The 15,329-nt window shown below is 44.5% G+C and overlaps 2 protein-coding genes across 2 annotated transcripts in view; both read left to right on the plus strand.

The window, feature by feature from the left end:
- The window catches only part of LOC138982790 (failed axon connections homolog), a 170,556-nt gene that overhangs the window by 140,665 nt on the left and 14,562 nt on the right, over positions 1-15,329 (plus strand). The gene's annotated exons all lie outside the window — the stretch shown is intronic.
- LOC138982781 (uncharacterized) lies at positions 2,081-10,186 on the plus strand (the record flags this gene model as incomplete). The annotated part of the gene is given in 2 exon segments (XM_070356109.1): positions 2,081-2,276; positions 2,765-10,186. Coding segments are annotated over 2 exon segments (2,664 nt in total), but the record flags the coding sequence as incomplete, so codon positions are not given.

Raw genomic sequence — 15,329 nt, forward strand, 5'->3', positions numbered from 1 at the left:
CCCCCCCCCCCCACACACACACACACAATTTGACTTTGAAGGAGATACATTGGCCTCTTTTTTTCAGGAGACTCTGAAGCTGAGTCGTAACCGTGACAGCACGGCGATGGTAAATATGAAACTACTCTCAGACATCGCTCGCTCGCTGAGGAGGGACCCCACATGGTGGCAACTCCTGGAGCAACATGTTCAGGCACAGGGGAACAACGACCTCTATTACGCCATGAGTAAGTATCTCTGGGTCTTTTTCATTCCTCCGTCTCTCATGTATTTAAAGGATGGGCCTGGTACGTAGCTCAGTCGGTAGAGCTCTAGACTTGTGATCCTTTGGTCACGGGTTCGAATCAAAGCCGGATCAACTTAATGTGCAGACTCAAAGACGGTACCCATGCTCCAATTCCCCATGTCACCACAGTGGCACGTAAATACCTCGGTTATTCTGCTGGAAGTGCAGGTGGCATCCTGAACTCAGGTCAAAATGAGTTCGGCTCATTCTCTCCCTGACAGGATGCCCTTGAGTTTCCTTGTCTGGCAAGGAAACCGATTTTTGTACATATTAGAGCTTTTTGTAATGTGTTATGGATGTAAGCAGATTCGCGATCGTCGATAATGATTTTCATGGTGTTTTGTAATTTTTTAGAAATTTTTTTTAGACAGTTTCGAGCGAGCTATTTTTCGTGGATGTATTTACTGTGCAAACAACTCTAAATATGGCAAAAGTGTCACGTGATAATCAACCGTTTGGTTTCGGCGTTCGCTGAAGCAGACGATTTTTTCTGTAGTGATGCAACAATATATTACGGTCTCCTTCCGGCAGCAGTCCCAAAATTTCGACTTGTTTTGACCTTTAGAACGACGTCTTTATCATAACTGTGAAGAACAGAACGGAGATCACTGTCGAAGTAGTCAATCTGCAATCATTTTTGTCTCGCGAACACACATATCAGTGCTCGCAAAAAAACATATGGGAGATAACTCTGTATTCCTAGTTTTGATAGATTCGCGTAGGACTGTCGCGTCCGGTCAGGGAGAGAATGAGCCGAACTCCTTTTGACCTGAGTTCAGGATGGTGCAGGTGGCTGATTACACCTACACACACACCCAGGGGCGGACGAGGGGGGGGGGGGCACAGGGGGCACGTGCCCCCCCCCCCCCGAAAAAAAAAAAGAAAAAAAGAAGAAGAAAAAAAAAAGATTTTTCTATGCTGATTCTATGACCATTTCTAAGTCAAATGGCACCAGATGGCACCATTTTGCTTCTTTGGGCAAATTTTTTTCCGGGGGAGCATGCCCCCGGACCCCCCTAGCAAATTTGGGCGCTTCGCGCCATCACATTCACTTTCGATTCAAAGTGTCCCCCCCCTTACAAAGCAATTGATCCGCCCCTGCACACACACACACACACACATAGGTAGCGCGACTCTAGTTGCTGCTAGCTTTCCACAGGGAGGAAGCGACCCGAATCTCCCGGCAATTGGGATAATAAGAGTAATGGAAATGGAAGTGAACATGAAAATGACAAAAATAGTTTCTTCCTGTTGGTGCTTGTCAAACGAATCTCTTGTTTCCACCAAAGGGATATATTGTTCAGTCTCAGGGATACTCAGTTTCTTTGGCCAAAGCACTGATTGGATATGAGTAAGTCAATGTTATTGAACATCTTTCCCATTTGGTACGTTTAGACTGATTGCACGCTTTCGGTTTCTCTTGGACTTTGAGCAAAGGGACTCTGCGATTAAATCAGTTCAATAACGGGCGCGCCTTTCACTTGAACCGTTACTTCTTGGAATTTTGTCCCCGTTTCCTAGACCTCGGTACACAACCTTTAAATCTAAATATAGCTTAGAACAGAGGTTTTGCTTGATTAAACTTGTGTTGGATATGACGGCATTGCACCGCATCCCACTCTATCATGTTTCACCATATTGATACATTTCTTTATTCTATTTTATTTTATCTTTGCGCAACGCTGTTTTGTACTGTACTGATTGTCGATACATTTCACAATCCAGATCCATGGGAGAACAGAGATGTCCCTGACGGCGGCGCGGCCGGTGGGGGTGGTGGTGGTGGTGGGGGAGGAGGCCGACCCCCAGGCCCCCACCATCCAACCACCCAGGCCCCCACCCCCTAGCGGCCCAGGGCCTGTGACGTCACCAATGCCCCGACCCCCGTACCCAAAGTGTACACCTCTGGCGGAGACCCAGGGCATCGCACAGCTGTTGAGACCGTTGTGTGACAACAGCAGTGACTGGAGAGATCTGGCAGACAATATGGGTAAGTTTGATGCGCCTGTGTGCTTGTTTTCTGCAAAGAATTTTTGAAAATGTCGCGTCGACTATTCTTAGTTCGATAAGAGGAGTTGAAAAAACAGAAATGCATGTCCGGAACATTTTGTTCTGTTTCTGTTGGGGGATGGGGGCTAAGTTCTTTCTTCTGGGAGGGGGGGGGGGGGCATGTGCGTGGTTTGCGCGCGTGTCGGTTTACATAGAATAAGAAAAAGGAAGTTTGGAAGACCAAAGAAAACTGAATATATTCCTTACGGACAATTGGGCCTGTTAGAAAATCTACAGCAGTGTGGACGATGGAAGTCGTTCTTTCATAATAAGGTTAGGACATGACAAGTACCTCTACACTAATCATCTGCTCTGTTATTTAGACTTGGGTCTTCCGTATCCTTGTAAATTGGCGTTTTGCTAATTCCGCTACAGCGTGAACAGAAGAACGCATTGATTCACGTGCTGTTGTTGTGCTCTGTCACCCAGGCCTGGTTCTGAGAGACCAGAGGGAGATCTTAGATGGTTCCCGTGGCAACGACATCCACCGTCTCCTGCTGGACAAGCTGGACCAACGCCTGGGGGAGGCCGCCAACATCCAGCTGCTGACCAGTGGCCTGCTGGAGCTAGGGGATACGGGGAGGGACATCCTTGCCCGCATGGTGGACAGGGGGTTCATTCAGCCCCTGGAGGGGGAGGGGAGCGCGGCGGTGGGGGAGGTGGTCTGTGTACCGGACGATAACGTTGAGAACGGTAGCACCAGCACTCTAGCACTGAGAGCCCCCACACCCAGAGTGCCTGCAGGGAATGTAGGGCTCGCTAGAAACTGCAGTGGCGTTCAGCTCAACCCCACCCCTAGTCCTACTGGCCATACCAGCAATCAGCTGAATCGCCCCGTAGAGTCTAACCGAAGGAGAAATGTTGATGGTTCTCCATCCAATCCCTCAGATTTTGCGAGGAGTAACTCGCCAGAAGAACTGAACATGTCCTGCGCTCAGCCCATCAAGGAAACTCCTTATCCCACACTGGAAGGCATCCTTCCACCACCAAGAGAAGACCCCGTCCCGTCTGGACTGTCACGGTCCAGGTCCGAAAGGTCCCGTCGTCCCCCTACCCACAGCGCTGTTCATCGCACGACGTCAGTACCCGCCAGCTGCTCTGGACTTACAGTCGACACTGAGTGTGACCGGAGATTGTCCTCGGACTCCTTGACCGACAACGCCAGTCAAATGAACGTGGTGGAGCCCCCTGTTGAGCGACTGAGCGAGGAGGAGCAGAAGGTGCTCAACTACGAGCCTGAGACCCGTGCGGCAGCGATGCCATCCACCAGCGAGGGTCAGGAGAGGGAGGAGAGGCGACCCGCTTCAACAGCAACACAGCGCAGCGACTCAGTCCAGGCAGACGCCTCTACCAGTACGTACACACAAGCAGCAACCAGTGAGAACCCAAGCAACGTCTCGGAGACTTCGGTCCTGGGGTGGATTCGCCAGTCACAGGAAAAGGCGCTTCACAGCATCACCACTGCAGCTGACACAGACTCGGTTTCGGCTGCGCCGTCACCACAAGAGCCTCAGCCTCAAAATGATGACGAGGGAAGCCTCATCCATCGCAGAAGGGGGAGCGACCGACGACAGCATAGGGAAGGAACCACCGTGCATAACTATAGAATATATGGCCAGGTGAATATGCTGCTGGGGGAAAAAAACAAAGTTCACTACGATTCAACCTCCCGCGATCATGACAACAGGGAACGACAAGACACCGTGGACCTTCCTACGCCTACAGAAGTCCACGAGAGGCCAGAGTTGCACTCGGAACAACCTGAGAGGGTGAGCGAAGCCCCCGGTGATTCCTTGTCCTCAACAGAACGGCCTTCTGAAAGCGGGTGCTCAGAACAGCGAGCCGAGCCCCCTGTAGAGAACCGCACTCATTCTTCGTACCGACCTTCTCCGCTGGACAGCGTTGCACACCAGACAGCTGTCAAGCAGAGGCTGTTGAACGAAGAGGAGGAGGAGGAAGAAGAGGAGGAGGAGGAGGAAGATGAGGAAGCTCACCAGGTCTCTACGGTCTCCGAGCTGTACCCTGACCAAGCAGACGACCTTGACGTCGTGGATCTCCGGGCCACAGGGGGACAAGCCCCTTGTACCGACAGCAGGGTGGACGATCACGACTGTCGTAGAATGGAAAACAGCAGCGACACCAGGAAGAATGCCATGGAGCCTTCCAAAGAGAGTTTCAATACTACCGGAGACAATATTGTCACAGCTTTTTCTCCAGCAAACATTGGTACCACGGGAGCCGAAGACACAAGTGTCAGGGCTACTTCTACTGAGAATCCAGGTGCCATGAGTCGTTTCCGAGAGAACATTGGTCCATTGATCTACCCTGTTGAAGACCCCAAGGTTGGGGCTTTTCGTACAGAGAACCCCGGTGCCATGAGCCGTTGGGCGGAGAACACGCGTGGCTGGATCCCTCCCGATGAAGACGCCAGCGTCATGATTTCTTCTGTCGATAGCAATGGTGCCAGGAGCATGGGCAGCCTCCAAGCCAATGCATGTGACACGCCGCCTGTGTTGAGTGCTAATGGGAACAGCAGTTCTTCAGGGCGTACTGAAGACGTGTCGACCGTGTCTCTGATGACGGAATCAGTTCCCTTCACGGACGACGAGCTTCTCGAGAGAGAGTGTCAGATGACGTCACTAGACAGAGGAGGCACTTTTGACCACACCGCAGCAAGCCTGGACCTGCCCAATTCTGCTCCGGCACCAATGCTGCAGCAGCAACAGCAACAAGAACAAGACGAACAGCAGCAACAACAACCACTACCACTACCACCGCCACCATCAGATGAACACCAGGGCATGCCGCAACAAGAAGCATCGAATGGCTTGATGAGGTCCGTCATTGCACAAGCTGCTTTCAGGTCGTGCATGTCAACTTTGGCTGGCATAGAATAACATTCCCAGTCCCACGCCCCCACTCACATCCCCCCGACCGATCCTTACCCCCACCCCAATCTCACATATACCCCTCCCCTACCTCAACACATACCACCTCCACATATAACCCCCCAACCTTTTACCTATTCTCTCCACTACTACGTCTACCCCTGCCTTACCCCACACCCACATTAACCTCCAAGGACCCCCCCCCCCCACCCCGATCCTAAACCTCATTTCTACCTTCTTCCTTGCCAGTCCCTCCTCCCTTGCCAGTCCCTCCTCCCTTGCCAGTCCCTCCTCACTTGCCAGTCCCTCCTCCCTTGCCAGTCCCTCCTCCCTTGCCAGTCCCTCCTCCCTTGCCAGTCCCTCCTCACTTGCCAGTCCCTCCTCACTTGCCAGTCCCTCCTCCCTTGCCAGTCCCTCCTCCCTTGCCAGTCCCTCCTCACTTGCCAGTCCCTCCTCCCTTGCCAGTCCCTCCTCCCTTGCCAGTCCCTCCTCCCTTGCCAGTCCCTCCTCCCTTGCCAGTCCCTCCTCCCTTGCCAGTCCCTCCTCACTTGCCAGTCCCTCCTCACTTGCCAGTCCCTCCTCCCTTGCCAGTCCCTCCTCCCTTGCCAGTCCCTCCTCCCTTGCCAGTCCCTTCTCCCTTTCCAGTCCCTCCTTACTCCAAGTTATCGCCGTTAATTTCCAGCCAGTGTCGGAACATTCAATTTCCTGGAGCCAGGGAATGTGGAGAACAGTGTGGCCAGCTTAGTACAGTAGTGACCGATTGCCGCCTTTTTCGTTTCAGCAAGTAGCGAGCACCCCCGCGGGTTAGGGGGAAGAATTTACCCGATGCTCCCCAGCATGTCGTAAGAGGCGACTAACGGATTCTGTTTCTTCTTTTACCCTTGTTAAGTGTTTCTTGTATAGAATATAGTCAATGTTTGTAAAGATTTTAGTCAAGCAGTATGTAAGAAATGTTAAGTCCTTTGTACTGGAAACTTGCATTCTCCCAGTAAGGTCATATATTGTACTACGTTGCAAGCCCCCTGGAGCAATTTTTTTATTTGTGATTCTGTGAACAAGAAAAAACTAACAAGTGGCTCTATCCCATCTCCCCCCTTTCCCCGTCGCGATATAACCTTGAACGGTTGAAAACGACGTTAAACACCAAATAAAGAAAGAAAGAAAGCCAGTAGCGAGCATGTTAGATTAATTAAAGGACAGCTGACAAAGCATCATGGCCATGTAGGTTTTATATGTTTGTGTGTTTGTTTACTTTTGGGGGGCGTTGTTGCTGCATGTTAACACATATGTAAACAGATAACAGACTTTGTTTGGCGTGTTGCTTTAACCAGCGTAGTGTTTTTGGTTTTGTTATTTACTTCAATGTGTTTGTTGTTACTGTTAGAACAGTTTACCATTTGCTACTTTTGCTACTAATTTGTGTAACTTGTGCAGGTTATGAAAGTTTGCTGTATGCAATGGAGCTTGCTTGTTATACTTACAGCAACAGCCGTTGAACAGTACATGAACTTTTAATAAACTGAAGAGCAAGAAAAGTTAGGCAAATCTTAGCATACCCCCCGCGGGTTAGGGGGAAGAATTTACCCGATGCTCCCCAGCATGTCGTAAGAGGCGACTAACGGATTCTGTTTCTCTTTTTACCCTTGTTAAGTGTTTCTTGTATAGAATATAGTCAATTTTTGTAAAGATTTTAGTCAAGCAGTATGTAAGAAATGTTAAGTCCTTTGTACTGGAAACTTGCATTCTCCCAGTAAGGTAATACATTGTACTACGTTGCAAGCCCCTGGAGCAAATTTTTGATTAGTGCTTTTGTGAACAAGAAACAATTGACAAGTGGCTCTATCCCATCTCCCCCCTTTCCCCGTCGCGACATAACCTTCGTGGTTGAAAACGACGTTAAACACCAAATAAAGAAAGAAAGAAATCTTAGCATCACTATGCCCAAAATATAGAGGTGACTCTCAAATAGGCGCTCTCCCAGTGTCCGTTGTGACGATAGCCAACACTGGCTCCTGCAAAGTAACCTATACCAGATCCAGATCCAGAAAATATTATGAATGTGTGTATGCGCTGCACGAAACAGCCTTTGCTTTGTGTTTCCCTAGTCTGTGTACAGTTTGCAGTTTGTGTGAGTGTAAATACTTCTTTACCGATGCTTGCTTTTCTTTGCTTTGTCATTACTATTCCCTTTTGTTATGCCACATATTTGTGAGTGTGTGTATATTATGATGTGTATATTGTTTATTGCATGATTGTACATTGTGAATCATGAACTCAAAGATAAGGAAGAGCTTTGAATCATTTTAAAGTTGTTTGTTCTTGTACTGTAAGTGCTAGTGCCCCCACTGCTCCAGACTCTGTGCCTCCATACTAAGTCTTACCCCCCGCTGGTTAGGGGGAGTCCCATATTGGTTGGGACGAGAAAGAATTTACCCGATGCTACCCAGCATGTCGTAAGAGGCGACTAACGGTTCTGTTTCTCCTTTTACCCTTGTTAAGTGTTTCTTGTATAGAATATAGTCAATGTTTGTAAAGATTTTAGTCAAGCAGTATGTAAGAAATGTTAAGTCCTTTGTACTGGAAACTTGCATTCTCCCAGTGAGGTCATATATTGTACTACGTTGCAAGCCCCTGGAGCAATTTTTTGATTAGTGCTTTTGTGAACATGAAACAATTAACAAGTGGCTCTATCCCATCTCCCCCCTTTCCCCTATCCCATCTCCCCCCCTTTCCCCGTCGCGATATAACCTTGAATGGTTGAAAACGACGTTAAACACCAAATAAAGAAAGAAAGAAAGATACTAAGTCTTCAGAGCCACCTATGAGTACACTGATTAGGTGCAGAGCGCAAAAAGTCTTCTTCAGACCCGAAGGACAACCACCAAAAGCAAACATTGCTGGTACATCAGATCCTGCAAGTAGATTCGTGCCTGTAAAAAGAGTTGTTTAACTTCAGGAACTACACTAGCTCGTCTCCTGGTTCAAATGTCTCGCGTGCTTAATCCTTTACCGATTGTTATTCAAATTGTTGCGTCCACTACAAACATAGACTGCTCAAAGTTTGCTGAGTGCTAACCACAATATTACCAAACTGTCTTTATTTTTCCCTTTTACTAGAAAATGCTGAGGTGGCAAGGACGGTGTTGAACACATCGTGTTTCTTTGCTCCTGTTTGGAGGAAGTTTTTTGTATATTGATCGCCTTGTAACAACTGCACTCTTTTACGTATTCTTCTTCTTCAGCGTTCGACTACGTATTCAAACTCTGTGAATTTGCCTGAACCTTGTTTGTAAATGTGTTCAAAAATGTATTTGTTTATATTGTAAGTAATCCAAAATGATTGCCTCGCTTGTGTCTTCCCTGCAAGCGGCTGAACATTTTGTCAGATAAGTTTTCTGTATAATTGGTGTTTTCTTAATTCTATATTGTAAGTAGCATCTAGCCTGTGTGTGATTTGATGCACATAACAACAACAACACAAACAAACAAAAACATGTTTGAAAGAATGAGATGAGCTGAATTCAGTGCCATAATCTTACACTTTTCAGTGTGAATGTATGTAAGAACACAGGTTCCATAGGGCAACATTAGCTGAATTCAGTGCCATAATCTTACACTTTTCAGTGTGAATGTATGTAAGAACACATGTTCCATAGGGCAACATTAGCTGAATTCAGTGCCATAATCTTACACTTTTCAGTGTGAATGTATGTAAGAACACATGTTCCATAGAGCAACATTAGCTGAATTCAGTGCCATAATCTTACACTTTTCAGTGTGAATGTATGTAACTATTGTAAGAACACATGTTCCATAAAGTAACATTAGCTGAATTCAGTGCCATAATCTTACACTTCTTTGCGTGAATGTTGGGAAAAGAAATCTTCCAATTGGTGAGATTTGCTGAATTCAGTGCCATATTGTTGCATTGCTTAGTGTAACTAAATAGAAAAAACAAACATGTTCCAATGCAATGAGTGAGATTAGCTGAATAAATTGTCGGCGTGCCATAATCGTGTACCTCTGTGTCAATATATTTGAGGATATTGCTTTGGGGGGAGAAGTCGGATTATATGTTGAATGCCCTTTTACAAGTTTTCAATTGTCATTCCACTGCGTGTCTTTCATGTATATCATGTTATTTTTCTGTGTGTGTTTGTGTCGCAAGTGTATGTACTTAAAACTCCCAAGTCCACAGGGTCCTTATGAAACTGGTTTCTGTCGTGTGAAGTTGAATAAAGTAAGCCTAACTAATGAAAATAGTGTGGTATCAATCCATTTTGAGCATCCGGAGTGAAATGTGAATTCGATCGAGTGCCTTGCCTTCGTGCACGCTGCTGAAAACGTCGCGTGCATAATTGTGACGTAAGAAAACAAAAAGGTCAGTAGCGCCCTGTCGTGACCCCCCCCCCCCCCCCTCCTTAAACCTCAACCCCCAACAACCCACCCCTAGACAAACTCGTACGGCTCCTACCTTCTCTTTATTGGTCTCGTTTTGTTCATTGTGTGATGTTCATCCTTGCTCGAACGAGCAGTCATCTATAATTAGTTCCAGCAGTATGTCTTTGAATTAGCATGGTATATATATACAGATTCATTTTGTCGCTCGATAATTGTGCAATACCTTTGACCCCCCCCCCCCCCCCTTCCCTTCCTTTTCCACCACCTTAACTTTCCCCATGCACCCTTCGTACCACCTCCTTCCCTATATCCTTCTCTCTTATTCTATCTCTCTCTTGTTGTGTACCTATTTGTTCTTGCTGTTGAGGATACTTCAGATCAAATACTTATTTCCTCAATTTGTATTTTGCTTAAAAATTACAGTTGTTTGCATTCTCATTTCATGTGTTTAAACTTAAAGCATCGACTGTGATTTTGTTTGAGTGGAGACACAAAAACATTTAGAAAATAGTCATCCTGACTGAATTGTTTGATTTACTACAAAGAAATACATTATATTTTATCGATGTCACATTTCTCACGCGTACCGTGTGTGTGTGTGTGTGTGTGTGTGTGTGTGTGTGTGTGTGTGTGTGTGTGTCGTAGAGGTCACATGCCGAGTCTCGGTGATTATTAAAAATAATGGTCGAATTTTGCGGATCATGAAAGATGCGAGCTTCAGCGAGCTTTTTCATGACCGCGAACTGAGACCATTATTTTCAATAATCACTGAGACGAGGTGTGTAACCTCTTTATTCCTCCTTTCTTCAGTTATTCAAAGAAAAGAAGAGTTTTTGTGCGAAAGTTTGATTGAATCCTATTCACTCAACCAGTCAACCCACGCAGACGATCGATTAATGCGCGGTTGTATAGTTCCGTGCAAATCATTCCATTCTGTTAACACTTCTTGTCAGTTTCCCTGTTTTGGACTAAAATCAAGTACACAGATATGTTCTTATTCTGCTGTGGCAGTAAAGGCAGATATTGTGTGTTCTGTTCGTGTTTTGGTATCGCTTAGGATATGTTCTTTCGTAGAATGGGACTAGCAGACGAACTTTTGCACCCGTGTTCCAACGTTAAAAACTGTATGAAGTTAAGAATAAAAAAACAAGAAACGTAGGTTGTTGGAACGTTTGTTATTGACAAAACAATACATTCACAGATATTTCGACCCAACGAAATTTTGACTGACGAGTGGACGTGAAACTGATAGAACTATCAAGATAAGTTTTGTGTGAATATTTCTTTGTCTGTCCGCTTAAAAGACCGTTGGTTCGAAATATCTGTGAATGTATTGTTTTGTCAATAACAAACGTTCCAACAACCTACCTTTCTTGTTTTTTAATTCTGAATTTTGGAACGTTGGCAGTCTCTTTGTTTTTGGATTTGTATGAAGTTAAGTTTTCTGGGGCAAAATAGAGTATGAAACCGCTTTATGTTCTTTAAACTAATGAGATGTATGCATTTGGTTGCGTGTGATCTGTTTATGATATGAAATATTGTTGAAAACTGACCGTCGGATTGCAGTTTTAGTCTAAGAAACTGAGTGAAAAGAAATTTGAAAGGGGAACTACTCTTGTCGCTAGACAAAGTATGAGAGCTACTTGCCTTGGGAATTTGCTTTTATCCCACACGTGAGTGAGGCACTCGTGAGATAATAATCGTTCAAATCACACGTGTGTATATCATGTAAATGAGGTCATGTCAGGCAGGGACCTGTTTTTCCACTGCTTATGATGCCAAAGTCACCGAGACAAACGTCATCACGGTGTGTCAACTGATTCCGTTCATCCACCGGATGTTTCCGTTCATCCGCAGGATGTGTCCGTTCATACAGCCTTATTTTCGTCACTTGCTTCGGGAAAAACGTTTTGGTAAGTCGTGTGGGCAGCGCGCTTGTGTGATATTGAAAGAATAAGGTAGCGAAATGGTTGGGCTATGTGTACGATAAGTACCAAGGTGCTAGTGAATCCTAATAATAACACACGCGGGCCGAACGTGGCAAAATTGCCTGATTTTTTAACATTTTCTTGTTTTTCTCGCTCTGTTATCGAATTTGACCCCTGATTTGCACATGATCACCAAAACCATTGCCTGTTACGACATTTCGCTTGAACAGAAGTTTATAGAAACCCATGGCTTTTGTACAATCACTTGTCTTTTGAAAACATACAGATTCCGTTCATACCCCATGTTTCCGTTCGTACAAAAGTGCATGTTTCCCTTCGTACGAAACGCGTTTCCGTTCATACACATTCGTTAGATCAGAGTGAAACAGGCCCCCACTACAAGTTCTGTGTATTCCAATGGTCTTCAAATAGCACAAAGTACGAATGCGTGTGATATTGGACCTGTGTGAACCATAAGATGAATTGAATTTGCATAAATCAGTTTTGTGTCCGTTCGTACTGATTTTGACGGGAAAATGTGTCCGTTCGTACCACTTTCATCAAATTGTTTCCGTTCGTACGCTTTTCATGACGTTTGTGATTTTTGATAGAAAGCTTGTGCAATTAGCATTTTAGAACCCCTAATTCGACTTATGTATAACCCATAATGCATGTTGTTCATGAATGCTACAACACGCGACTGTGGCTTTTCTGGTGCAATACCATCCCTGTTTAAAATCTTACTGAAGAGCAAACATTTTGATAAGTGTGTCTTCGTCCAGTTTCCTTACACAATGTCATTTCAAAGATCTGAACTTGTGTGAAACCTGTTCAAAATATGTACTTTTTATTTCTTCAAATTTCAGATGTGCCACTCAGAAAAAAAGCAGATGCTGTGTTCTAAAATCGTTATAATCAGGTGATAGGTCAACACACTTTTAAATGTGTCTTACGAATAGCAATTTAACAAAACAAAACTAACACTTGTTTTAGTGAGGGAATACGAAAGGTAGGGTTACCTGTTTGCATAACTTTTTGTTTGTTCGTTCGTTAGTTTGTTTGCTTATTTGTTTGTTTGTATATGCGTTTGTGTGAGTGCTTAGACTTAGTGTGCTTAAGAAGCGAATCTTTCTTCAGAAAAACCTGGCCACACTGCTTGCAGCTATACGTCTCCGGGACGGCTTGCGGTGAGCAGCTGGCGACATGCCGATTGAGGCTTTGTTTGAACATGGTTTGAACTGGTATTCTTTATCACAATAGGCGCATGTGTAGAGTTTGACACCCTCATGGCGGCTGAAGTGGGCATGATAATCCCCTTTGATTCGAAAGCCCTTTTTGCAGGTGTCACATGTGTTGGCCCAGCCTGGGTCTGCTGCATGTTTGTACGGAACGCGGATCGTATCAACTGATGCATCAAATTGATGCATCCAAAACCAAGATTTGCATTTGATGCATTATTTTCACAATTTGATGCATCATTTTCACAAAAGGATGCATCGTTTTAAAAAAGGATGCATCATTTTCCAAAACTGATGCATCCGATACAAAAATGATGCATCATTATAGAAAACGATGCATCATTTTGATGCATCACTTTCGGTTTTGTATGCATGCGAAAGATCATTCACTTCCGGTCTGTCCGTAAGAAATGCCTGAGCACGGAAAAACTTGAAATGACATTTTGACGAATATAAACAGATTGGTTAGATAAAACAAAAATAAACATACAACATACCATTAAATAGGGAACAAGTCAAAGTCACGGCATTATGCATTTTAAGGCATTTTTTGTTTTGTTTGTGGTTTGTTTTCTGTGCACACGAAGTTTTGACGCCCTTGACCTTCGACTCAAACTTTCGTTTTCCGACGTTCGTTTCGCTTCGTATTCCGGTTCAAATTTTGCTTTTTGCTCGGCACTTTCCGGGAAAACCCGAAAGTTCTGATACATCCAAACGATGCATGAAATTGTGAAAATGATGCATCAAATTCTTGGTTTTGGATGCATCAATTTGATGCATCAGTTGATACGATCCGCGTTCCGTATGTTTGTTTACTGCATGTATATTTACGTTTCGCTTGGTTGCAAAGATAGCTCCGCACTGATCGCACACATGGTCCTTCTTTTTTAGTCGTGTGCTGGTGGCAAGCGCCGTTGGCTCTGTACTGATTTCAACGTTGCCACTGATGTCCAGTGTACTGGCGTAGATAACTGCCTCCCCAAGAACGGAAAGATGCACAGCCATCTGAAAGTAATCTAAAAACAAGTCGCGTAAGGCGAAATTACTACATTTAGTCAAGCTGTCAAACTCACGAAATGAAACAGAAGGCAATACAGCTTCGTCAATCGCCGTGACAAAGAAAATGCTCACTTTTCACGTGCAAAACGAAGTGAAATTGACAAGCCGGTAAAGCGCGGTAGCTTCTATTGCGCGAAGCAGGAAAGTACGCTTTTCTGTATTCTTTTTAATTTGCTGAGCTTGTTTTTGTATTCAAACATAACATATCTACATATATGTTTTGGGAATCAGCAAACAATAGAGAATAAGATGAAATCATTCTTGGATCGAATTTAGCATTTTCAGATTTTGAATGACCAAACTTCTTTTTAAATCTGATTAAGCTTGGAAGCTGAAATGCAATCCCATAGTACGGGCTTCGTCGAAGGTTGCATGGCTAAAGTTTTAAAATCAATTTGATACAAAAAAAATGAGGGTGTGACAGTGCGGCCTCAACTTTTACAAAAAGTCGGATATGACGTCATTAAAGACATTTATTTTTAAAAAATGAAAAAAAAATGCTGGGGATATCATACTCAGAACCCCTCATGTAAAGTTTCATGAAGATCGGTCCAGTAGGTTTCTCTGAATCGCTCTACACATACACAGACACAGACACACACACACATACACCACGACCCTCGTTTCGATTCCCCATTCATGTTCACACATTTAGTCAAAACTTGACGAAATGTAAAAAGGACTGATAGAGCCTGGATAATGTTTTCTCTTGATTTATCTAAATTCTGCTCATGATTATCACAGGTGAAGCAAATGGCATGATAGGAGTAAATACAAATGTACATGTTACTTAGTTCAGTCTTATTTGCCGTGCTGCAAAGCAAGCAAAACTACATAAATCAATCTTCGTTCTTACCAAAACACCCAGAAACCTCCGTCACCGAACACATTACTGAAAAGCGTACGAACGGAAACAATTTGATGAAAGTGGTACGAACGGACACATTTTCCCGTCAAAATCAGTACGAACGGACACAAAACTGTTTTATGCAAATTCAATTCATCTTATGGTTCACATAGGTCCATTGTCACACGCATTCGTACTTTGTGCTATTTGAAGACCATTGGAATACACAGAACTTGTAGTGGGGGCCTGTTTCACTCTGATCTAACGAATGTGTATGAACGGAAACGCGTTTCGTACGAAGGGAAACATGCACTTTTGTACGAACGGAAACATGGGGTATGAACGGAATCTGTATGTTTTCAAAAGACAAGTGATTGTACAAAAGCCATGGGTTTCTATAAACTTCTGTTCAAGCGAAATGTCGTAACAGGCAATAGTTTTGGTGATCATGTGCAAATCAGGGGTCAGATTCGATAACAGAGCGAGAAAAACAAGAAAATGTTAAAAAATCAGGCAATTTTGCCACGTTCGGCCCGCGTGTGTTATTATTAGGATTCACTAGCACCTTGGTACTTATCGTACACATAGCCCAACCATTTCGCTACCTTATTCTTTCAATATCACACAAGCGCG

The sequence above is a fragment of the Littorina saxatilis genome, linkage group LG12 (assembly GCF_037325665.1).
Source record: "Littorina saxatilis isolate snail1 linkage group LG12, US_GU_Lsax_2.0, whole genome shotgun sequence".
Taxonomy (NCBI): Eukaryota; Metazoa; Mollusca; class Gastropoda; order Littorinimorpha; family Littorinidae; genus Littorina; species Littorina saxatilis.